Here is a 23,879-nt window from a genome sequence, read left to right on the forward strand (position 1 = left end):
ATAAGAAAAGGGTTTGTGTATTGGCTAAGGTTTCCAATGCATGAGGGCAACATGCTTTGTTAAAAGTGTATAACCTTTGTATAATCTGTATTCGGGGTCCCCTCCTGGCTAGCAGGGGGGCACCAAACTTGAGCGTAATAAACTTGGTGTTTTTTGGGAATTCTGCAGTTGTGGACTTCGTTTATGTGCCTCAGCCTAGATTCGAACTGTGCGTGACCTATCAGGTATAATTCTCAGCATTTGTGTGCGTCACCTATAAGGTATAATTCACAGCATTTGTGTGCGTGTCCTACCAGGTATAATTCGCAGCAGTTGTGTGCGTGTCCTATCAGGTATAATTCGTAACACCCTTCACTTCATGAACACCCTGATTATCCTCACACGAAGGTGTTTGCTTTTCACGCTGTACACAATTGGGTTCATCAGTGGTGGGAGAAGCAAGGACATGTATCCCAGGAGAATCTGAAGTAAGGGATAAGAGCCCTTCCCAAACCTGTGTATCATAGACAAGCTGATCTCTGGTGTGTAGAAGAGCAGAAGGGCGCAGAGGTGGGAGACACAGGTGTTCAGAGCCCTCAGGCACTCGTCGTAGGACGCGATGCTCAGCACTGTTTTGAGGATCATCACATAAGAAAGGAGGATGAGCAGCAAGTCCAGCCCCATCTGGAAGAGTTTAGTAAACAACCCATAGATGCTGTTGACTCTGATATCCGAACAAGCCATTGTCATGACTTCCCGGTGCACACAGTAGGAATGGGAAAGGACATTTGCTCGACAGTATTGGAACCGTTTCAGGAGAAAGGGAAGTGGAAGTATTAGGACCATCGCTCTTAGCACAGACACCAGTCCCATCTTGCCTATTCTCGGTGGGGTTAAGATGGAAGCATATCTTAGTGGGTTATGGATTGCAATGAAGCGGTCAAAGGCCATCAACAACAGCACAGAGGATTCAATGTATTGAAACAAGTGGATGAAGAAGAGCTGGGCTAAACAGGCATTGAGGCTGATCTCCCTAGAGTTAAACAAGTATATGCCCAGTATCGTCGGTATGGTGGTTATGGATATGCCAAGGTCTGTGATGGCCAACATGGAAAGGAAAATGTACATGGGCTCATGGAGGCTTGGATCTGTTTTTACAATAAACAGAATGACTGAATTTCCTACTATTGAAATAACATACATGAAGCAGAAGGGGATAGAAATCCAGAGATGTGCGTCTCTATGACCGGGTAGCCCAGAGAGAAGGAATATTACAGATTTTAATTTGGTGTCATTGACAGCTGACATAATGTACTGGGCAGGTGCGAGGAGTTCTGAAATGCCCTTCCTAAAAGAAAAATAAGAGGAGATTAGATGATATTTAGCAAGAAATCATTCTGCTCTCAGTGCACATCTACAGACTCCCAGAGCTCAAGGTAGATAAGCAAAAACATACTGTTGGATTTACATGGATCAGATTAATCAGACTGGATCAGACTTGTAGTCCATCTCCCCCAGTAACCAGTGGCCATGTCCAGATGCTTCAGAGGAAGATGGAAGAAGCCCTGAAATAGGCAGCTATGAGATAAACTGCTCCCAGGGAGTTTCCCCCTGATACCCACTAGTTAGACATATTTTGTGGTGTAAATCTCCAAAACCTTTTTAAAACAATCCTGTCTACTGTAATTGGATTTTCTGGTTACTCAGTCCCTCTTTGGATCCTGCTAAATTCTGCGGCCTACTTGAGCACAGTATGATTTTACCACTGTGATCTTAGAACATGAGAGCATAGGGACGGCCATACTAGGTGAAATTAAAGGTCCATCTAGACCAGTATCTTGTCTTCGACAGTGGCTTATGCCAGGTGCCCCAGAGGGAATGAGCAGAACAGGTCATCATCAAGTGATCCATTGTCCATTAATCTATGTAGTTCTCTTTTGAACTCTGTTATACCCTTCACACAGATACCCTCACCTCTGAGTGTGGCCCCTTGTATCATGGCATGTGTGTAAATACATGGGAAATGCATGGTGAAAATGGTCATTTGATTTATCTGCCCTGCACTGATGTTATTTTTAAATGTGATTTATAGCTTCATTATATGAATTCTCTTTTTTTCTGCGCTCCTAACAGTCCAGGTTATGCAACTGCCTCTTTCTAGCATATGGTATAAATTTTTAGGGTCAGGTTCTTAATTCAATAACAGTGATATCAACAGCCTCATGCCAGACTTCCATATGTAAATTCAATCAGAATCAGGCTCTATTAACTTACCATTACCAAATGCTCCCACTGATAAACTCTGACCCCCAAGAATCCCTCCAAGAAAAGCTGAAGGGCTTTGCCTGGCCAATGTTGATGGAATGCAGAGACCCTACAGGCTTTTCTTTATCCCCCCGGAACCTGCATTCTCTCACCATGCAGTGGTCTGTAGCTATTGGGAAAATTACAAGCTAACACTGACAGTTATTTCAGCTGGGCAGAGGAAGAGTTGACATCACATCACATCCCACAAGCCCTGGTATCGCACTAATATCCACTTGAGTGTACAAGTTACTTTCAGTCATGCTCATGTAATTGGTGACAGGGGCCAATTAGATAAAACATCCTTTACACTCCCCTTTCCTAAGCTAAACTCTTTGCTGAAACACAGACCAGTGGTTCTGGTCTCTCACGACTTTTTGGAAAGTCTTGCACAGGGCTTGGAGAGTTATTGAGTGCATGACTCTGAATGTAAGTGTTAGAAACAGCTTCTAGTCAGTTACCAGGAGACAGTGTCATACAACTGTCACTGAACAAAGAAATAATATCACAAACCCATTGCAAACAGTATGTGGAGCGCTTCTGAAATACTTTCTAAAGCCAAAGCCATAAAGCAGTAAAGTTACCACTGCTCCTTCCTGCAGAGATTCTAACAACTCTGTTCCTGGCTTTCGATATACAATCATTACATGAAAGTTCTGTTTGTAATATTTGTATTACAATGAATAGTTTTGGCATAACATTCACACTTCTGTACCTTAGTATGCACATGTCAACCACAGGTGCTGAACCCACTCAGACCTGCTCCGGAAGCACAGTTGACCCACACTGTGCTGAAGCCCAGTGCCCAGTCTGAGTGTGGGAGAATTGAGGGATTCCAGCCCATTAGCAGGAAGGCTACAAGGCCTGACATTTTGAACTCAGAGACCAGAGAAAGGGCAGAGATGCTGGTAGCCCTATAACTATAGGGCAAAAATATGCCCTCTCAGACCTGTTACCATAAAGCAATGAAGCTCTGAATTCCTGAGTTCACAATCAAGCCGGAGAATAAAAGCTTTGAAAATGCATGTGCTGATTAAATTTCCAGGAGCAAATAAACCCGAGTAGATTTGGGAACTAGTCACTGACATTCTGTGGGGTCTCCTGTCACTCAGCCCCGGCTGGATTGAGCCCAGAGCACACGGAACCTCTAGAAATGGGACCCCTAGAGAAATCCTGACTCGGGGCATCAGGGTTTTAACTCTCCAAGCTCCGGTTTCTGTGTAAATTGAATAACCCACTGAGCACCTTGGGAACATGCAGGGGAGGGGTCCCAAAGCTCCCTAATTCTGCCTCTCCTCCTGCCCCTGTTACTGAGTCACTCTGACAGCCCAGCTGAGTTCGCTGCATTGGCACAGAACATCTTCAAATTTAAACAGCTTGCAACCTTTCCCCTTCACTTCATATTGTAAAGATAGTGAAACCTGTCAACATACCCAATTCCTGCTAGAAGAGGAGCCACTGACACCAGAGGTTTTCACCCTAAAGGACAAGCAGTCATTGTAATGGTTTCACAGGCAGTATCTGTTCAAATAGGGAGGCTAGTGTCTTTATGAAGCACGTTTGCATATTCCCTTGGGGGCAACTTGGCCCTCAGGGAATCTCAGCTGCTTGGCTTCCTGTGCAGCAGCTTTAACCCCTATCACAGCCAATGGCAAAGTGCAGGAGGCCAAATCACAGGGGACACATGGTGATGCTACCTAATTGGACTGCAGCACCAGCCCTGCTGCAGGCTGTATTCCTAGAATCAGGGCTTGTCCACACAGTCACCAGACCGGTATTTGTAAGCCATTGCAAACAATGGAGCAAAAGACACAGGAGCCTCATCTTAGATGATCTAGCTGGCAGAAAGTAGTCTGAGCCCTGGTCTACACTATGGGAGTTAGATGTAATTTAGCCACGTTAGGTCGATTTTAAAATGAATGCGTCTACACAAGCAACCCCGTTCGGTCGACCTAAAGGTCTCTTAAAATGAACTTCTGTACTCCTCTCCAGCGAGGAGAGTAGTGGTAAATCCGACCTTGCTGGGTCAAATTTGGGATGGTGCCTTTTATCCAAACACAAACAGACCAGCATGAACAGGGTCCTTTTACTGTTCCCTTACAAAAATTCCCCTATTTCAAACAGGTAACCATGAATGATATCATTCTCCTGAGGTTAACACGGAAAGATATAGACCCAATGTTGCTTGAAGGCAACCAAAACCCAGGACCATTCGCTGCCATGCTTTGTGCTGCAATGATTCCAGACTACTTGCTACTGGCTTGGCATGGTAAAGTGTCTTACCATGTAGGACAAAATAAGGCAGCCCTCCCCAGAAACCTTCTGCAAAGGATTTCAGAGTACCTACAGGAGACCTTCATGGAGATGTCCCTGGAGGATTCCCACTCCATCCCCAGACACATTAACAGACTTTTCCAGTAGCTGTACTGGCCGCGAATGCATCCCAAGTCTCCACCATGCAGTGGAGGGAGGAGTAAAGGGATTATCCCAAATAGCCATGCTGAGGGGTGTGGGGAGGTGTGTGCTGCACATCCACGTGAAAACCACAGCCCCTCCTTTTAAATGGCAAACCCAACTGAAATTGCTTACTATGGAAAGGAGGGCGCTGCATTTTGAAAACATTCCCACGTGTTATGAAGGCATTAGAAGCCAAACCCACATACCCTTTCGTTTACCATGGCTGCCTGGAAACTGAATTCTGTTGCCCAGCCATGTGTGATGTGTCACCATACTGGCAGGTGCTCAATATAAAAGGCAAAATACAACCTTGTACCTAAAGCACGTGTGCTGTCTGCTGTGAATTGCTTGATTCACTGTGAAAGAGTCTCCCTTTTCTTCTCTTAAATGTATCATCTTACATTTTATCACCTTTTTATCATCCCATAGGTGCAAATGTTTCTATGCTCCCCCTATCATCTCAGTCCCTGAGATTATCACAGATTAGAAGGCGAAAAAAACGCACTCGCCATGACATGTTTTCCAAGCTCATGCAGTCCTCCCACGCTGATAGGGCACAGCTGAATGCATGGAGGCATTCAGTGGCAGAGTCCAGGAAAGCATTAAGTGAGCACGATGAGAAGAGGCAGGATGCAATGCTGAGGCCAATGGGGGAGCAAACGGACATGCTCAGGCATCTGGTGGAGCTGCAGAGAAACCAGTGAGAGCACAGACCACACCTACAACCACTTTACAACCACCTGCCCTCCTCCCCAAGTTCCATATCCTCCTCACCCAGACACCCAAGAAAGCAGGGCGGGGGGAGGGGGGAAGGCTCTGGGCACCCAGCCACTGCACTCCAGAGGATGGCCCAAGCAACAGAAGACTGTCATTCAAACAGTTTTGATTTGTAGTGTGGCTACAATAAACAATGTGGCCTTGTCCTTCCCTCCTCCTCCACCCCATATCCAACTGCTCCCCCCCCCCCCCGGGTACCTTATCAGTTGTATCCCTTTTTTATTATTTAATTAAAAAAGAATGCATGGTTTCAAAACAGTAGTGACTTTATTTCCTTTGCCAGCTGTGATAGAAGCGGGGAGGGTGGCTGGCTTACAGGGAATTAAAATCAACAAAAGGGGAGAGTTTGCATCAAGGAGAAACACACACATCTGTCACACCGTAGCCTGGCTAGTCATGAAACTGGTTTTCAAAGCCTCTTTGATGTGCAGAGCACTTTGCTGTGCTCTTCTATTTGCCCTGGTGCCTGGCTGTTCAAAATTGGCAGCCAGGCAATTTGCCTCAACCTCCCACCCCACCAGAAACATCTCCCCCTTACTCTCACAGATATTATGGAGCACACAGCAAACAGTAATAACAATGAGAATATTGCTTGCACTGAGGTCTAACCTAGTCAGCAAACAGCACCAGCGAGCTTTTAAACATTCAAAGGCACATTCTACCACCATTCTGCACTTGCTCAGCCTATAGTTGAACTGCTCCTTACAACAGTCCAGGCTGCCTATGCATGGCTTCATGAGCCATGGGAGCAAGGGGTAGGCTGGGTCTCCGAGGATAATGATTGGCATTTAAACATCCCCAACAGTAATTTTCTGGTCTGGGAAGTAAGTCCCTTCTTGCAGCTGCTCAAACAGCCCGGAGATCCTAAAGATGTGAGCGTCATGCACCTTTCCCGGCCATCCCACGTTGATGTTGGTGAAATGTTTCTTGTGATACACCAGAGCTTGCAGCACCATTGAGAAGTACCCCTTGCAGTTTATGTACTGGTTGGCAAGGTGCTCCAGTGCCAAGATAGGGATATGGGTTCCGTCTATCGCCCCACCACAGTTAGGGAAACCCATTGCAGCAAAGCCATCCACTATGACCTGGACATTTCCAAGAGTCACTACCCTTGATAGCAGAGTGTCAGGGTTCCCTCCGCACTCTGAACTCTGTAGTACAGATGTGGGGACCCACATGAAAGACCCCCTAAGCTTATTTCTACTAGCTTAAGTTAAAATCTTCCCCAAGGCACAAATCCTTTGTCCTTGGACAGATGGTATTATGCCACCACCAAGTGATTTAGACAAGATTCAGGGAAAGGACCACTTGGAGTTCCTATTCCCGCAAAATATCCTCCCAAGTCCCTTCACCCCCTTTCCTGGGGAGGCTTGAGAATAGTATCCTAACCAATTGGTTACAAAGTGAGCACAGACACCAACACCCCTGAGTCTTTAGGACACTGAAAATCAATCAGGTTCTTAAAAAAATATTTAAAGAAAAGATAAAAGAATCACCTCTGTGAAATCAGGAGGGAAGATAACTTGATGGAGATATAAGGACTGAATTATCTAAGGAACCTGCTTTTATGACTTCTTGTTAGCCAGTGTGGTGAAACGGAAGTTAACTTTGTGTTCCTGGTTCAGTATATCACATGGGAGAATAATCACCAGTTTTGGGGTCTGTCTGCCTTATTTCTCAGCAGTTTGTCCTGAATTTGGTATTTGCAGTTGTGACCCACAAAAGCAGGGTTACAGCTACCCCGGGAGCGCAGGCTGCTGTGAGGATTTCCAGATACTCCATCTTCTCTGGAGATGCATCCTGATGGGCAGACACATAGGCTGGGGCATTCTCTTGTCTCCCAAGTCCCCAGCCCAGGGCAGGTGGAGAATATGGGGCTCCTCACAGGGGCTCTGGCTCCCTGAGCAACAATTTCCATGGCCCAGCTCTGGCTTCTGGCCTAGACGGGGGCTGGGGTGAAACCTTGGTGGAAGAGGAGGAGCAGAGAGTGGGGCCACCAAGGGGAGGAAGCGGGGCAGGGGTGGGGTCACCAAGGGGACGGGGCTCCTGGCCTGTGGCCTGCTTTTGCCTTTTGAAAAGGTGGTCACCCTATACTGAATGGTCTGGGTTTGGATAGGAGCTAGCTGGGTCTGAGTTGAGGCCATTTTCTACAGTTTTGCATTGCTGGGGCAGCACAAATGGAGCGGATGGGGAGGGAACCTAGGCCTGGGTCTCTTACCAGGACTCCTGTGTGTCCGACTGTTACTCACACATGCAGTTCTGCCCTGCCTCAGTGGGGAGTGGGCTGAGCAGGTGCACTGTGTGAAAAGCCATTATTGGAGGGGTTGCCTGAATGGCTTCTCCTGGTGCGCCTGCATTAATCATGTCTCTGACACCACACAGTCACTAGCAGCTGCCTGAGTGTGCAGGGGAAGACTGAGTGTCCGTGCCCTTTGAATAGCCCCTGTTCCCAGCTGGTGCAGCACCCACGGGTCATGCTGCACCCAGAGCTCTCAGGAAGGGCCAGGACTGCGAATGAAGAACAGCTCTGCAGCTTTTTTCATAGCCGTTGGATGTTTAGCCAGAGACGGGACAGGGACAGTCCATGTGTAATGGGAAACAGCATCCACACCCCTTCTCCTTATTGACTATTGACATGAATTGTGAGGTCGGAGCAGCCACCAAAACGGCTCTTTGTGGGCCAACATCCCACCGATCCCCTGGCTCTCCACAAACAGTCAATTTGTAAATGCTGCTGCCTGCCTTGGTCTCCCTCCCCGAGGGCCCTGTCCTCCTTCAGCATCCCTGTCTCCGCTCACAAGCCTTAGATCCCGTCTGAACCTGTCTGCAGAGTTGAGATCAGAAGCTCATGTCATCTCAGATGTAAGGGTGCAGGGTAGACTAGTTGGCCCATGCTTTTCGTCTCCCATGTCACCGGAGCCAGGTGGTGAACTGACCCTTCACTTGATGAACACCCTGATTATCCTCACACGCAAGTGTTTGCTTTTCACGCTGTACACAATTGGGTTCATAAGCAGTGGGAGAAGCAGGGAGATGTAGCCCAGGAGAATCTGAAGTAAGGGAGAAGAGCCCTTCCCAAATCTGTGTATCACAGACAAGCTGATCTCTGGTGTGTAGAAGAGCAGGACAGCGCAGAGGTGGGAGACGCAGGTGTTCAGGGCCCTCAGGCACTCCTCGTGGGATGCGATGCTCAGCACTGTTTTGAGGATCATCACATAAGAGAGGAAGATGAGCAGCGAGTCCAGCCCCATTGTTAAGAGTTTAGTAAACAATCCATAGATGCTGTTGACTGTGATATCCGAACAAGCCATCTTCATGACCTCCTGGTACAGGCAGTAAGAATGGGAAAGTACATTGGCTCGAGAGTATCGGAACTGTTTCAGGAGAAAGGGAAGTGGAAGTATTATGACCATCGCTCTTAGCACAGCCATCAGTCCCATCTTGGCTATTCTCGGTGGGGTTAAGATGGAAGCATATCTTAGTGGGTTATGGATTGCAGTGAATCGGTCAAAGGCCATCAGCAACAGCACTGAGGATTCAATGCACTGAAGCAAGTGGATGAAGAACAGCTGGGCTAAACAGGCATCGAGGCTGATCTCCCTAGAGTTAAACAAATATATTCCCAGTATCGTCGGTATGGTGGTTATCGAAATGCCAAGGTCTGTGATGGCCAACATGGAAAGGAAAATGTACATGGGCTCATGGAGGCTTGGATCTGTTTTTACAATGAACAGAATGACTGAATTTCCTACTACTGAAATAACATACATGAAGCAGAAGGAGATAGAAATCCAGAGATGTGCATCTCCATTACACGGTAGCCCGGTGAGAAGGAATATTACAGAATTTAATTTGGTTTCATTGACAGCAGACATATTGTACTGGGCAGGTGAAAGGAATTCTGAAATGCCCTTCCTAAAAGAAAAATAAGAGGAGATTAGATGATATTTAGCAAGAAATCATTCTGCTCTCAGTGCACGTTTACAGACTCCCAGAGCTCAAGGTAGATAAGCAAATCAGATTAATCAGACTGGATCAGACTTGTAGTCCATCTCCCCCAGTAATCAGTGGCTATGTCCAGATGCTTCAGAGGAAGATGGAAGATGCCCTGAAATAGGCAGCTATGAGATAAACTGCTCCCAGGGAGTTTCCCCCTGACACCCACTAGTTAGACATATTTTGTGGTGTAAATCTCCAAAACCTTTCTAAAACAATCCTGTCTACTGTAATTGGATTTTCTGGTTACTCAGTCCCTCTTTGGATCCTGCTAAGTTCTGCAGCCTACTTGAGCACAGTATGATTTTACCACTGTGATCTTAGAACATGAGAACATAGGGATGGCCATACTAGGTGAAATTAACGGTCCATCTAGCCCAGTATCCTGTCTTCGATACAGGAATGAACAAAACAGGTCATCATCAAGTGATCCATTGTCCATGAATTTATGTAGTTCTCTTTTGAACCCTGTTACACCCTTCACACAGACAGCCTTTCTGGCCCTGCACTTCTGAGTGTGGCTCCTTGTATCATGGCATGTGTGTAAATACATGGCACGTGCATGGTGAAAACGGTCATTGGATTTATCTGTCCTGCACTGAAGCTATTTATAAATGCATGTCATTGCCTCATTGTATGCCCTTTTTTATTTTCTCCACTACTGGGAGTCCAAATTGTGCTACTGCCTCTTTGCAGTACATGGGATAAATTCTTATGGACAAGTTCTAAATTTGATAACAGTGACATCAACAGCCACATGCCAGACTTTCATGTGTAAATTCAATCAGTACCAGGCTCTACTAACTCACCCTTACCAAATTCCAGTGATACACTCTGACCCCCAAGAATCCCTACATGAGAAGCTGAAATGCTTTGCCTGGCCAATATTGATGGAATCCAGAGACTTCGATCATCTTACAGGCTTCTCTTTATCCTCACATGACCTGCATACTCTCCCCCTGCAAGGGTCGGTAGTTATCTGGCAAGTTACAAGCTAACATAGACAGTTATTGCAGCAGGGTTGGCGTCACACATGAGTGAATACTGCAATCACTGGTTTTGCACTAATGTCCTGTTGAGTGTACAAGTTATTTTAGTGATGCTCGTGTAAGAGATGATGGACATAAATTACATATAAACACTATTACAGTCCCCTTTCCTGCGCCTTTGCTCTATTCTGCTAAATAACAAACCACTGGTTCTGCTCTCTCATGACTTTGAAATTGCTTTTGCTGATTAAATTTCCAGGAGAAAATAATCCTGATTTGATTTGGAAACTAGTCTCTGATATTTTGTGGGGTCTTCTCTAACTCAGCCCCTGGCAGGATCGGGCCCAGAGCACATGGCACCTCTAGAAAATGAAACCCTGGAGAAATCCTGACTCGGGGCATCAGGGTTTTGACACTCTGAGCTCGCTTTGAATGTCAGGTTTCTCTGTAGCTTGAAGAGCCCACTGTGGAGCATGAGAAGTTGTAGGGGAGGGGTGCCCAACCTACCTAGCGTTGCCTGCCCTCCAGCCCCATCACTGAGTCACCTCGACAGCCCAGCTGAGTCCTCTGACACCGCACAGAACTTTGACACATGTAAACAGCTTGTAGTCTTTCCCCTTCACTTTGCATTTTAAAGACAGTGAAAGCTGCCAACGCACCCAATTCCTGCAAGAAGGGGAGTTGCTGAGACCAGAGATCTTCACCTTAAAGGAGAAGGAGTCATCGGAGAGCTGAAACAGGCAGCAGGCAGTATCTCTTCAGATAGGGAGGCAGGTGTCTTTATGAAGCATGCCGGCACAGTCCCTTGTGGGACACTTGGCCATCAGGGAACCTCCGCTGCTTGGCTTTATGTGCACCAGCTGTAACCTTCGTCATGGCCAATGGCAAACTGCAGGAGGCCAAATCACAAGGGACGTGTGGTGATGCTGCCCAAGTGGACTGCAGCACCTGCTCTGCCGCAGGATCTATTACTGGAATCTGGGCTTGTCATCACTGTTCATGTGGTGTTGATTAGTCACATGGCTCCCTTCGGAACACCAGGTTGTAACGATGATGTTGTCGCAGCTGTGATCTTGCTGAAATTAATAATAATAATAATTAATAATACTATTGACAAGCCAAGGGTGCAGGCCAGGGAATGGAGAATCCACAATGCTCCATACATGGAAATTACCCTTGGATTGTTATTGCCCTGGGAGGTTGTGGAATCTCCATCACTGGAGATTTTTAAGAGTATGTTAGTCAAATCCCTGTCAGGAATGGTCTAGATAATACTTAGTCCTGCCATGAGCTCAGTGGTCTAGACTGGAAGGGACCTCAAGAGGTCATCTAGTCCTACAATTTTCCCTGAGGAATAACTGGGGGACCCAGGATCTGGAGATCCCAAAGTTATTCACAGATTTCAGTGATCCTCTGATAGCTTGGCCCACCCATGCATAATCTCTGGGTCTCCACACCTGCTCTAGGACCCTCTCCAGCTACCCGCTAGCACAGGCTCATCAGAGATGTGCTACCAGGGCCTGTCACAGCAGCCACTGCCTGCAGGATCTGCTGAACGGGTGTTGTACAGAGTGGAGGAAGCTGCACCGAGATGGGAAGGCTGGTTAGAGTAGCAGAGGGGCATAATACTCCAGCCGTAGACTGGTCAGGAGATTTGAACCATTCCCTGAGTGCAGCCATAGACTCCATCACTGCAACCTTCATTGACGTTATAAGGACGAAGCAGATGAAAAGGCTCCAGTTTCTCTTGGGGATCCAGGCAGCTGCAGCCGGGCACTATCATGGCAGCTGAGCTTTCAGAGAAAAATGATCCATTTTTCTATGAAAACTCACCCCAAAAACGGGTGAAAAGGAAAAAAAAATAGTTTTGATCAAAAAATTGTTTGTGTTTGTGTGTTGGGGGTGAGGGGGGGAGAAGACTCTCTGTCTTCCAGCCCAGCTCTAGCCCATGAGCCTCTGTGACTCCTGCTATAGGACCACACCCCTAGATGGCAGCAATTGTCCCCCATCAGCCTCCCACACTCAGCACTCTCTGGACATCTGCTAGGGTGGCTACGCCAACTCTATTACAGAGGGATCCCATGGAAAAGGCTTGTGTGCCACAGCCCATCCATCAGTGGAAAAAATTAAGAGCATAAGAAAGTCCATATTGGGTCTCACCAATGCTCCATCTAGCCCAGTGTCCTGTCTTCTGTCAGGGGATGGTGCAGTTGCTTCAGAAGGAAAAAAAAACAAAATGGGGCAATTATTGAGTCATTCGTCCCCTTTCCTCTGCTCCCACCTTCTGGCAATCAGAGGTTTAGAGACACGCAGAGCATGGGGTTGTGTCCCTGAGCATCTTGGCTAACTGCTATTGATGGACCTATCCTCCATGAACGTATCTAAATCCCTTTTGTATGGTATGTTTGTTTGAAACCTGCTGTCTAGTAACTTCATTGGGTGACCCTTCGTTCATGTGAAGGGGTAAATAACACTCCCTTATTCACTATCTGCACATCACTCATGATTCTCTAGACCTCTGCCATATCCCCCCTTAGCCATCTCTTTTCCAAGATGAACAGCCCCAGTCTTTTTAATCTCTCTTTATATGAAAGCTCTTCCATACCCCTAAACATTTTTGTTGCCATTCTCTGTACTTTTTCCAATTCATAGAATCATAGAACCATAGAAGATTAGGGTTAGAAGAGACCTCAGGAGGTCATCTAGTCCAACCCCATGCTCAAAGCAGGACCATCAGCAACTAAATGATCCCAGCCAGGGCTTTGTCAAGCCAGGTCTAAAAACCTCTAAGGATGGAAATGTCACCACCTCCCTAGGTAACCCATTTCTTCTCTGTATTTTTTTCAAATTCAAATATTTATATTTTTGAGATGTGGAAACCAGAAGTACACCCAGTATTCAAGATGATATTTTCTGTTTTATTATCTGTCCCTTCCTAATGGTTTCCAATATTCTATTAGCTTTTTGATTGCCACTGTACATTGATAGAATATTTTCAGAGAACTATCCACAATGACTCCATGATCACTTTCTTGAGTGGTAAGAGCTAATTTTGATCCCATCATTTTGTATGTATTGTTGGGATTATGTTTTCCAGTGTGTATTAGTTTGCACTTCTCAGCACTGAACTTCATCTGCTATTTTGTTGCCCAGTCACCCAGTTTTGGAAGATCCCTTCGTAACTCTTTGTAATCTGCTTAGACCTTATTTATATTGAATAGTTTTGTATCATCTGCAAATTTTACCACCTGACTGTTTACTCCCTTTTCCAGGCCTTTTATACATACTTTGACCTGGTGTGTCTAGGTTAGCCCTCACTGGAAATGCCCAGGTCAGGGCAGGCTGCAAAAGAGACCTCAGATGCTCCCAAGACTGGTGGGTAAAACTAAAGTTAAACTCCCCACCCAGTCACAAACTGTGCTTCTGATCCCCCACACTGGTTATCAAGATGCAAAAAAGAAATCACACAGCTCCCTTTTATTCCATTTCAGTTTCTGTCTCCCAATCAACACCTAGGTCCAGAACAGTGAGATGTTGTTTAAGAAACTTATACAAGGTGTTCTTCTGACCCCAAGGGCCCTGCCACGTTATCAAGTCAGTATAGGTTTGGATCTTACCCAAAATACCATGCTGCCTTTAGTGTCTAAAACTAAAGGTTTATTATAAAGAAAGAACAAGAAGAGAGATATTAAATGCAAAAACAGTCACATACATACAAAGACTTCAAAATCCATCAGGTTCCTAACAGTATTGGTGAGTTTGCTGGCTTCAAAAAGTCGCCCTGGAAAACATTCACAGATTGGATGGGTCATTCAGTCTTTTGTTCAAAGCTTATTTTGTAGAAAAATTACTCCAGAGATTAGAAGAAGCAGGAATGAAGACAAGAAGCCGGAGTGAAGACAAAATGGAGACGATGCAGCTGATCTTTATAGTCTTTTGCCATGTGGCTTGACTTCTTTTGTTCCAGACACAAGCTGCCCAGCACATGAACTGCAAGCCTTAGATTTCTGTCCATAGGTATGTCCCTGCATGTCTTGCTGTGTAATAAGGTGTATTCCTTCCCTTCTCTCAATGTGTCAGTTGTATAGCTGATACCCCTTGATGGGCCATCAAGCTGCCTAGGCAGTGCTAATGCCAATCTCTCTGGGGGTGTCACCCAGATGCACAGCATATATCTTACACAGTGCAACTGTCATAACTCATTGCAATTTTACAATATTGGTATTCATAATATTCTAAAGTGCCTCCCAAATTCCATACCTTGTCACCAATATGTGGAACAGCACTGGTCTGAGTACAGATCTCTGTGGGACCCCACTATTTACCTCTCTCCATTCTGAAAACTGACCTTTTGTCTGAAAACTGACCTTTCCTACCCTTTGTCTCCTATCTTTCAACCAGTTAGTGATCCAGGAGAAAACATTCCTTCTTCTCCCATGACTGCTTACTTTTCTTAAGAGCCTTTGGTGAGGGACTTTGTGAAAGGCTTTCTGAAAATCTAAGTACACTATATCCACTGGAATCCTCTTTTCCACATGCTTGTTGACCCCCTCAATGAATTCTAGTAGATTGGTGAGGCATGATTTCCCCTTACAAAAACCATATTGACTCTTCGCCAACAAATTATGTTCATCTATGTGTCTGACAATTTTGTTCTTTACTATAGTTTCAACCAATTTTCCTGATACTGAAGCCAGGCTTACTGGCCTGTATTGCCGGGTTTGACTCCAAAACTTTTTTTTTTTAAATTAGCATCACATTAGCTGTTTGCCAGGCATCTGGTACAGAGGCTTATTTAAGCCATAGATCACTACTGCAGTTAGTAGTTCTGCAATTTGGTATTTGAGTTTCATGTGAACATTTTGGTGAATACCATTTGGTCCTGGTGACTTAAATCTGTTTCATTTACCAAAACCTCCTCTATTAACACGTCAATGTGGGACAGTTCTCAGATCTGTCAGAAAAAAAAAAAAGGCTCATCTCTGGGAATCTCCTTCACATCCTCTGCAGTGAAAACCTATGCAAAGAATTCATTTAGCCTCTCCACAACAGCCTCATCTTTCTTGAGTGCACCTTTAGCAACTCAATAGTCCAGTGGACCCATTCATTGTTTGGCTGGCTGACCACTTCTGGTGTGCTTTGAAAAAAATTGTTGTTACTTTTTGTGTCATTTGCTAGTTGCTTTTCACATCTTTTGAACTAGGTACCAGTATCCACACACCCCATTCCACAAGTACGAGTCACACCCGCAAAAAATCATGAGATTGATTTAAAATAATGAGATTTCAAAATATACTAATGTGGGGTTTGTTTTCACGTGTCTTTGGTTTCTCAGCCTTTGGGCTCACGTGCTTCAGGTTTTCTAGCTTCTTTGCCACTCACCTTTTAAAATAAAGTTTTTTTTAAGATAACTGAAAGCTGAAGTTCCTGTGAAGTCTCTAGATCCCAGCAGCTGGGGCTTTCAGAAAGACAAGCAATTGTGCGAGACTCCCAATAAAATCCCAAGAGGGCGCCCTGCTGGCCCTAACTAAAGTGGAGCACCCAAACAACAAAGGCACTGAGAGTTAGTTAGTGGACAGTTCTGGTCATGCAGTTGGTCAGTGGAAAAGACACTGTTTTCTTCTGTTCCCTCTGCACTGGCTTACAGAGCCCCCCATTGTAAGGAATACAGCTATGTCTTAGACAGCTGGACATAACAGTGACGGGCTCGCAGAGTCACTGGTACCTGAGGCACAGCTCAGACGGTCTCTCCTCGTATTCAGTCATGAGACATGCACAAGCTGGGTAAGCAAGATCATGCAAATTTTTAATTGAAAGGGGCTTGACCCAAGCGCCTTTCTGAATACCTGCTTTCTCTATTGGACCCAAACAACCCCTTCCCCCAGGTCCAGCTACCTCCAAACTTGGTGATGTTGGACATTTGGATGCAGGCTGGGAGGTCTATCTCCAGCGCTAGAGCAGCTCTCATTGCTCATGGAGCGGTTGGGGGGTCAGGATCAAACCGAGAGGCAGCCCATCAGGGTTCTGCTCGGCCAGGCAATTCTCTCCAGATTCTTTGCTCTCTGAAAGCGCATCCTGATTCCCCCCTGTTACTGCTGAGCTGCAGGAGGGGCCCAGAACTCCCTCGTCAAAGGTAGCTGTGCTAATGACAGACTTCATCACCAGGGGCTGTTGGGAAGAGTTCAGGTTCTCAATCCAGTGCCCCATATCGTCCTTATTGTGCACACAGAACTGAAATCTCTTAAAGCACATAGCTATGGCCCCAATCATTATAGCATCTTAGTGCCTCACAGTCTGGAACATATTTATCCGTGCAACACCCTGTGCGGTACGGCAGTGCTTTTAACACCACTGGGCAGATCCAAAGGCCAGAAGGCACCATTGTCATAACCTAGTCTGACCCCCTGCATCACACAGGCCAGAGACCTGCCCCGCAATAATTCCTAGAGTGAGATATTAAAACAGGGGTCAGCAACCTTTCAGAAGTGGTGTGCTGAGTCTTCATTTATTCACTCTAATTTAAGGTTTTGCGTGCCAGTCATACACTTTAACGTTTTTAGAAGGACACTGTAACGTTTCTAGAAGGTCTCTTTCCGTAAGTCTATAATACATAACTAAACTATTGTTGTATGTAAAGTAAATAAGGTTTTTAAAATGTTTAATAAGCTTCATTTAAAATTAAATTAAAATGCAGAGACCCCAGACCGGTAGCCAGGACCCGGGCAGCGTGAGTGCCACTGAAAATCAACTCGCGGGCCGCCTTTGGCACGCAGGACATAGGTTGCCTACCTGTGTTAGAAGAACATCCTGACTTAATTTAACAATTGTCAGTGATGGGAATCTACCACGGCCCTTGGTAAATTGTCCCCATGGTTAATTACCCTCATTGTTAAAAAAAATTATACCTTAGTTCCAATCTGACTGTCTCTTGCTTCAGCTTCCAGCCATTGGATTGTGCTTTAACTTTCTCTGCTAGATTGAAGGACCCATTGTTAAACGTGTATAAGTAGGGGCATAGCGAGCAGATCGAGGGACGTGATCGTTCCCCTCTATTCGACATTGGTGAGGCCTCATCTGGAGTACTGTGTCCAGTTTTGGGCCCCACACTACAAGAAGGATGTGGATAAATTGGAGAGAGTCCAGCGAAGGGCAACAAAAATGATTAGGGGTCTGGAACACATGACTTATGAGGAGAGGCTGAGGGAGCTGGGATTGTTTAGCCTGCAGAAGAGAAGAATGAGGGGGGATTTGATAGCTGCTTTCAACTACCTGAAAGGGGGTTCCAAAGAGGATGGCTCTAGACTGTTCTTAATGGTAGCAGATGACAGAATGAGGAGTAATGGTCTCAAGTTGCAGTGGGGGAGGTTTAGATTGGATATTAGGAAAAACTTTTTCACTAAGAGGGTGGTGAAACACTGGAATGCGTTACCTAGGGAGGTGGTAGAATCTCCTTCCTTAGAGGTTTTTAAGGTCAGGCTTGACAAAGCCCTGGCTGGGATGATTTAACTGGGAATTTTTCCTGCTTCGAGCAGGGGGTTGGACTAGATGACCTTCTGGGGTCCCTTCCAACCCTGATATTCTATGATTCTATGATTCTATGGTTTGTTCCCCAGCGAGGTACTTACAGACTATGATCAAGTCGCCCCTTAACCTTCTTCTTTTCAGTAAACTAAAGAGTCTGTCACTCTGAGGCAGGTGTTCTAATCCTTTAATCATTCCCGTGGATCTTTTCTGAACCCCTCTCCAGTGTATCAACATACTTCTCGAACTGTTGACAGCAGAACTGGACACAGGACCCCAGCCGTGCTCGCACCAGTCCCAAACACGAGAGGTAAATTAACCTCTGTGCTCCTCCTCGAGACTCCCCTGGTTGTACATCCCAGTTTTTACTAGCTTTTTCAGCCGTAGTGTGGCACTAGGAGCTCATGTTCAGCTGATTATCCACTATGGCCCCCAAGTCTTTTTCAGTCACTGCTTCCCAGCACTGGGTCACTCATCCGGTAAGGATGGCCAGCATCCCTTCTTCCTAGATGTACACCTTTACATTGATACGTGTGAAAACGCGTATGACTGAGGAATAGAGGGACTAAGTGGATTGCCCAAGGTCACAGAAGAGGTCTGTGGAAGAGCCTGGAACAGAAGCCAGTTCTTCTGAGTCCCAGGCCAGCACTTTAACTGCTTAAGCAACCTTCCTCTCTGGGGTAGCGGTTGGGGAGGGGTCAGCTGGCAGCTGAGTGTGCTGAGATTATCAGAAACTCAGGGAATTAAACTCCAGTGACATCACTAAAAAGGAACCCAAGAACAATTTCTTTTCCAGATGATAACGCTGAGTCATGCTTTCTCCTGAATCTGTTGTGGGACAAATCCATCAGCCACAGCCGAAAGCAGGGGTCATAGTGGCCAAGCAACTTCACATTAGCCCCCCAGTGTGATGCAAAATGGGTGAATGTGACCCATAGGGACATAGGTCTGGAAAATACCTCTTGGTCAATGAGCCCAGTCCCCTGTTATGGAAGGCAATCCCAGCATAGTGCCCGCTGCATAAACCTGTCAAACTCTATTGGCCACTGTGGGAGGACAGGATTCTGGGCTAAATGGAACATTGGTCTGATCCAGTCTGGCCGTTCTTATGTTCTTACTTGTCCCACTTGTCGAGCTGGGAACAACACTCCCTGTATGCTAAACGCTTATCACTAACCAGGCCTGACTGCAAAAAGAAAAGGAGTACTTGTGGCACCTTAGAGACTAACCAATTTATTTGAGCCTGACTGGACACCTCAGTTTCTTCCCTTTGAGAGCTTGTGACCAGAGCTATACAAGTTTCCCCAGCCTCCTTAAAACAAGTAGCTTTATTAGCAACCACCACAAAGCATTAGAGACAATGATTTTGAAATAACAGGCAGCTGTCAAGCTCTACACTCGTGTATCTCACGTGTCACTATGAGCTAAGTTAGACAGGCTTTCCTCTGGGATAGAGAACGAGAAATGATCCAACTTATGTTCTTTTGGGAAGCTAAGGGGCTCTTGGGACCAGTGGTGTAGCTAGAGCAGGAAAATTGGGTGGGCCTAGCTTTTAAGTGGGCAGGCAATGACAGGGGGCCCAGCTTCCCCTACAGAGGCAGATTAGGGTTTTGTGGGTTCCTGTCTCAATCAGAAAAAGTAAGGTTCCCTCCCCATCCCTTATATACCCCGCCTCATGCTGGGAAAATGGGGCACAGGGGTTTTCACCATCCCACCCCGCCCAGTGCTCCTACCTGGAAGTAGAGTCAGGGCATGGGAGCTTTTCCTACTTCCCCTCCCCTCCCAGCGCTCCTGCCAGGGAATGTGGTCAGGGCACACGGTCAGGAGGTGGGGGCTTATCCCGCTTCCCCACCCAGCAATTCTGCTGGGGAGCATGTCTGAGATGCTGGGCTTTCCCCACGCCCACCGCCCAATGCTGTCCCAGCTCCCTGACTCGCAACTTGGCAGCCGTGTGGTGGGAGAGGGGCAGTTGCCCACACCCGGACCTCGCTATCCCGCAGGACTGCCAGGTGGACGGAGCATATCCAGGTGACCCCATTGGCCCAGGATCTGTACCTAATCCACTACTGACCCAAACCCGCCCCCACGAGGCACACCCCCATCTGAAGCGCGAGACCAGGAAATCAGCGCTGGAGACCAGCAGAAGAGGGAAACAGCTGGATACCGGGATTTCCAGCTGGTGGACTGGGAGGCTTTGCCCTGATTTGGATGGGCCAGGATGCTAAGTGGTGGGCCCTGGCCCACTCCATCCCACCCATGGCTACACCCCTGCTTCGACCCAGCCTAGTTTCCCTGTGTCTCTGAGAGCATCTTTCCATCTTGTGGAAGCAGCTTTTGCTGAAATCCCTGTGAGCCTGGGCCGTGCGAGCCTAGTGCTCAGGCATGACTGTGTTACAAGGCCAAGGTGTGAAGCTGACCTTTGCCCTCAGACTGCTTTCTCCCAGCCAGACCATCTAAGATGAGGCCCCTGTGTCTGCTGCTCCATTGTTTGGCAGTGAGATCCTTTCAGCCTCAATGGTTTGCAAAGACTGGTCTGGTGACTGTGCTGAAACTCCCGGCATCCCCGTGACACTCCCACACGCCCCTCCAAAATCCCTCTCCTTATTCCTTGTTCCTCAGGGAGAAGGGAAGGGTCCTCCTCTACTGGACCGGTCTCAGGGAAATTTCCACGTAGGGAGTCTTGTGGAATCTCCCTTCACTTCTCTGGCCTGCACTCTAAGTTTGTAATGTAGGACAGGGGGCTGCCGGGCAGAAATCAGATCCTATATTATTAGTATTATAATATTTTATTTTCTTTCAGCAAGATCATAGCTGTGACAACATCATCATTATCACTCAGCTGCCCATGAGGTAGCCATGTAACTAATCAGAACCATACAAGCAGTGATGACAAGCCCAGATTCCAGGAATAGAGCCTGCAGCAGGGCGGGTGCTGCAGTCCGGTTGGGTAGAATCATTGCGTATCCCCTGTGATTTCGCCTCCTGCAGTTTGCCATTGGCGTGATGAGGGTTAAAGCTCGTGCACACTGAGACAAGCAGCTGAGGTTCCCTGATGGCCAACTGGCTCCCCAGGGAATGTGCAAACATGCTTCATAAAGACACCTGCCTCCCTATCTGAACAGACACTGCCTGCTGCCTGTGCAACCTCTCAGATAGCTCCTTGTCCTTTAGGGTGAAAACTTCTGCTGTCAGCGGCTTCCCTTCTAGCAGGAATTTGGGTATGTTGGCAGGTTTCACCATCTTTGAAATGTGGAGTTTAGGGGAAAGGCTAGAAGCTGTTTCCATTTGCAGATGTTCTATGCAGCAGAAGAGGACTCAGAGGGGCTGTCAGAGTGACTCAGTGTCGGGGCTGGAGGCCAGGCAGCACTAGGAAGCTTGGGAAACCCTCCCCTACATCTGCCCATGCTCCGCTGTGGGCTGTTCAAGCTACACAGAAACCTGACATTCAAAGCAAGCTCACAGTGTTAAAACCCCAATGCCCCAAGTCAGGGTATCTCAAGGGGTCCCATTTCTAGAGGTAACGTATGCTCTGGATCCAATCCTGCCAGGGGCTGAGGGAGATGAGACCCCACGGAATATCAGTGACAAGTTCTCAAATCGCCTCAGGTTCATTTGCTCCTAGAAATTTAATCAGCAAATGTATTTTCAAAGGTTTTATTTACGGGCTCAATTGTGAATGTAGGAATTCAGAGCTCTGTTGCTCTGTGGTAACTGATCTGATAGGGCATATTTCTGTTTCCTGATTAGCTGAGGGCACCAGACTTTCTGCCCTGTAGTTAACCTTCACTGTTACAGAGCTACCAGCATCTCTTCCCTCTCTCAGTCTCTGAGAGCCAGATGTCAGGCCTCGTAGCCTTCCCTCTCATGGGGTGAAATCCCTCCATTCTACAACCCTCAGACTGGTCTCTGGGCTAGAGCACACTGTGCGTCAACCATGCTTGCAGAGCAGGTCTGAATGGGCTCAGTACCTGTGGTTGACAGGTTTCAGAGTAGCAGCTGTGTTAGTCTGTATCCACAAAAAGAAAAGGAGTACTTGTGGCACCTTAGCGACTAACTAATTTTGCGTACTAAGGTACAGATGTGTGAATGTTATGCCAAAAATTTTTCATTATATCGAAAGCCAGAAGCAAAGATGTTAGAAACTCTACAGAAAGGAGCAGGGGTAATGCTTAACTGCTTAATGACTTTTGATTTAGAAAGTATTTCAAAAGTACTCCACATCGTGTTTGCAATGGGTTTGCAACTCTTTCTTCAGTGAACTGTTGTACGATACTGACTCCTGGTAACTGAGTAGAAGCCGTTTCTAACACTTATATTCAGAGTCATGCACTCAATACCTCTCCAAGACTCGTGCAAGACTTTCCAGAAAGTCATGAGAGACCAGAAGAGCTGATCTGTGTTTCAGCAAAGAGTTTAGCTGAGGTGCAGGGAAGGGGAGTGGTATAGTAGTTGTATGTAATTGTCCCCCTGTCACTAATTACATGAGCATGGCTGAAGTAACTTGTACACTCAAGTGGATATAAGTTCAATACCAAGTTTTGAAGTATTGACCCATTTGTGATGCCAACTCCTCCCCTGCCCAGCTGAAATAACTGCCAGTGTTAGCTTGTAATTTTCCAAATATCAACAGACCGTTGCACATTGAGAGGATGCAGGTCCTGTGAGGAGGTAGAGAAGCCTATAGGATGGTCAAAACCTCTGGATTCCATCAACGTTGGCCAGGCAAAGCACTTCAGCTTCTCCTGGAGGGATTCTTGGGGATCAGAGTGTATCACCGGGAGGATTTTGTAACAGAAAGTTGATAGAGCCTGGTTCTGATTGAATTTACACATTTAAATCTGGAGTGAGACTGTTGATGTCAATATTATTGAATTAAGAACCTGACCCTAAGAATTTATCCCATATGCTGGAAAGAAGCAGTTGAATAATCTGGATTCTCAAGAGCGCAGAATAAAGTAAGACATATAATGAAGCTATAAAACACATTTATAAATAGCTTCAGTGCAGGACAGATAAATACAATGATCTTTTTCACCATGCACTTGCCATGTGTTTATACAGATGCCATGATACAAGGGGCCACACTCAGATGTGGAGGGCCAGAAAGGATGTCTGTGTGAAGGGTGTAACAGGGTTCAAAAAAGAACTAAATACATTAATGGAGGATAGGTCCATCAATAGCTATTAGCCAGGATGGGCAGGGATGGCTTCACTTGATGATTACCTGCTCTGTTCATTCCCTCTAGGGCACCTGGCATTGGCCACTGTCGAAGACAGGATACTTTGGTATGACCCAATATGGCAGCTCTTATGTTTTTATGTTTTAAGGTCACAATGGTAAAATCATACAGTGCTCAAGTATGTTGCAGAACTCACAACCACAATATACCAATAGGGCCAAGAGCTTAGCAGGATTCAAGGAGGGGCTGGGTAAGGAGAAAATCCAATTACAGTAGGGAGGATAGTTTTAAAAAAAGTTTTCAAGGGGCTCTAAACCTTCCAGATTTACACCACAAAATACATCTAGCTAGTGGGTGTCAGGGGGAAATTCCCTGGGACCAGGTTATCTAATAGCTACCTATTGCAGGGCTTCTTACACCTTCCTCTGCACCATCTGGACATGACCATTGGTTACTGGGCTAGATGAACTAAAAGTCTGATGCAGTCTAACAGTGCCTATCTTCCTATCGGTGATGTACATCCAAGACTAAGTTTTTTCTTATCTACCTTGAGCTCTGGGGGTCTATAGATTTGCACTGAAAGCAGAGTGATTTCTCATTAAATACCATCTAATCTCCTCATATTTATTTTTTTAGGTAGGTAATTTCAGAACCCTTCAGACTTGCCTAGTAAATT

The 23,879-nt window shown here is 46.3% G+C and overlaps 2 protein-coding genes across 2 annotated transcripts; both read right to left on the reverse strand.

Moving 5' to 3' along the window:
- Window positions 1-351: 351 nt before the first annotated feature.
- LOC140895544 (olfactory receptor 51G2-like) lies at window positions 352-1,287 on the reverse strand. The gene has a single exon (XM_073305531.1). It carries the CDS (start codon window positions 1,285-1,287, stop codon window positions 352-354), a length of 936 nt encoding a protein of 311 aa, XP_073161632.1.
- Window positions 1,288-8,456: 7,169 nt separating this feature from the next.
- Window positions 8,457-9,392, reverse strand: LOC140895581 (olfactory receptor 51G2-like). Its single transcript, XM_073305666.1, has one exon. The coding sequence runs from the start codon at window positions 9,390-9,392 to the stop codon at window positions 8,457-8,459; it is 936 nt and encodes a 311-aa protein (XP_073161767.1).
- Between the last annotated feature and the right edge of the window lie 14,487 nt (window positions 9,393-23,879).

Source organism: Lepidochelys kempii, chromosome 1, assembly GCF_965140265.1.
Source record: "Lepidochelys kempii isolate rLepKem1 chromosome 1, rLepKem1.hap2, whole genome shotgun sequence".
Lineage (NCBI taxonomy): Eukaryota > Metazoa > Chordata > Testudines > Cheloniidae > Lepidochelys > Lepidochelys kempii.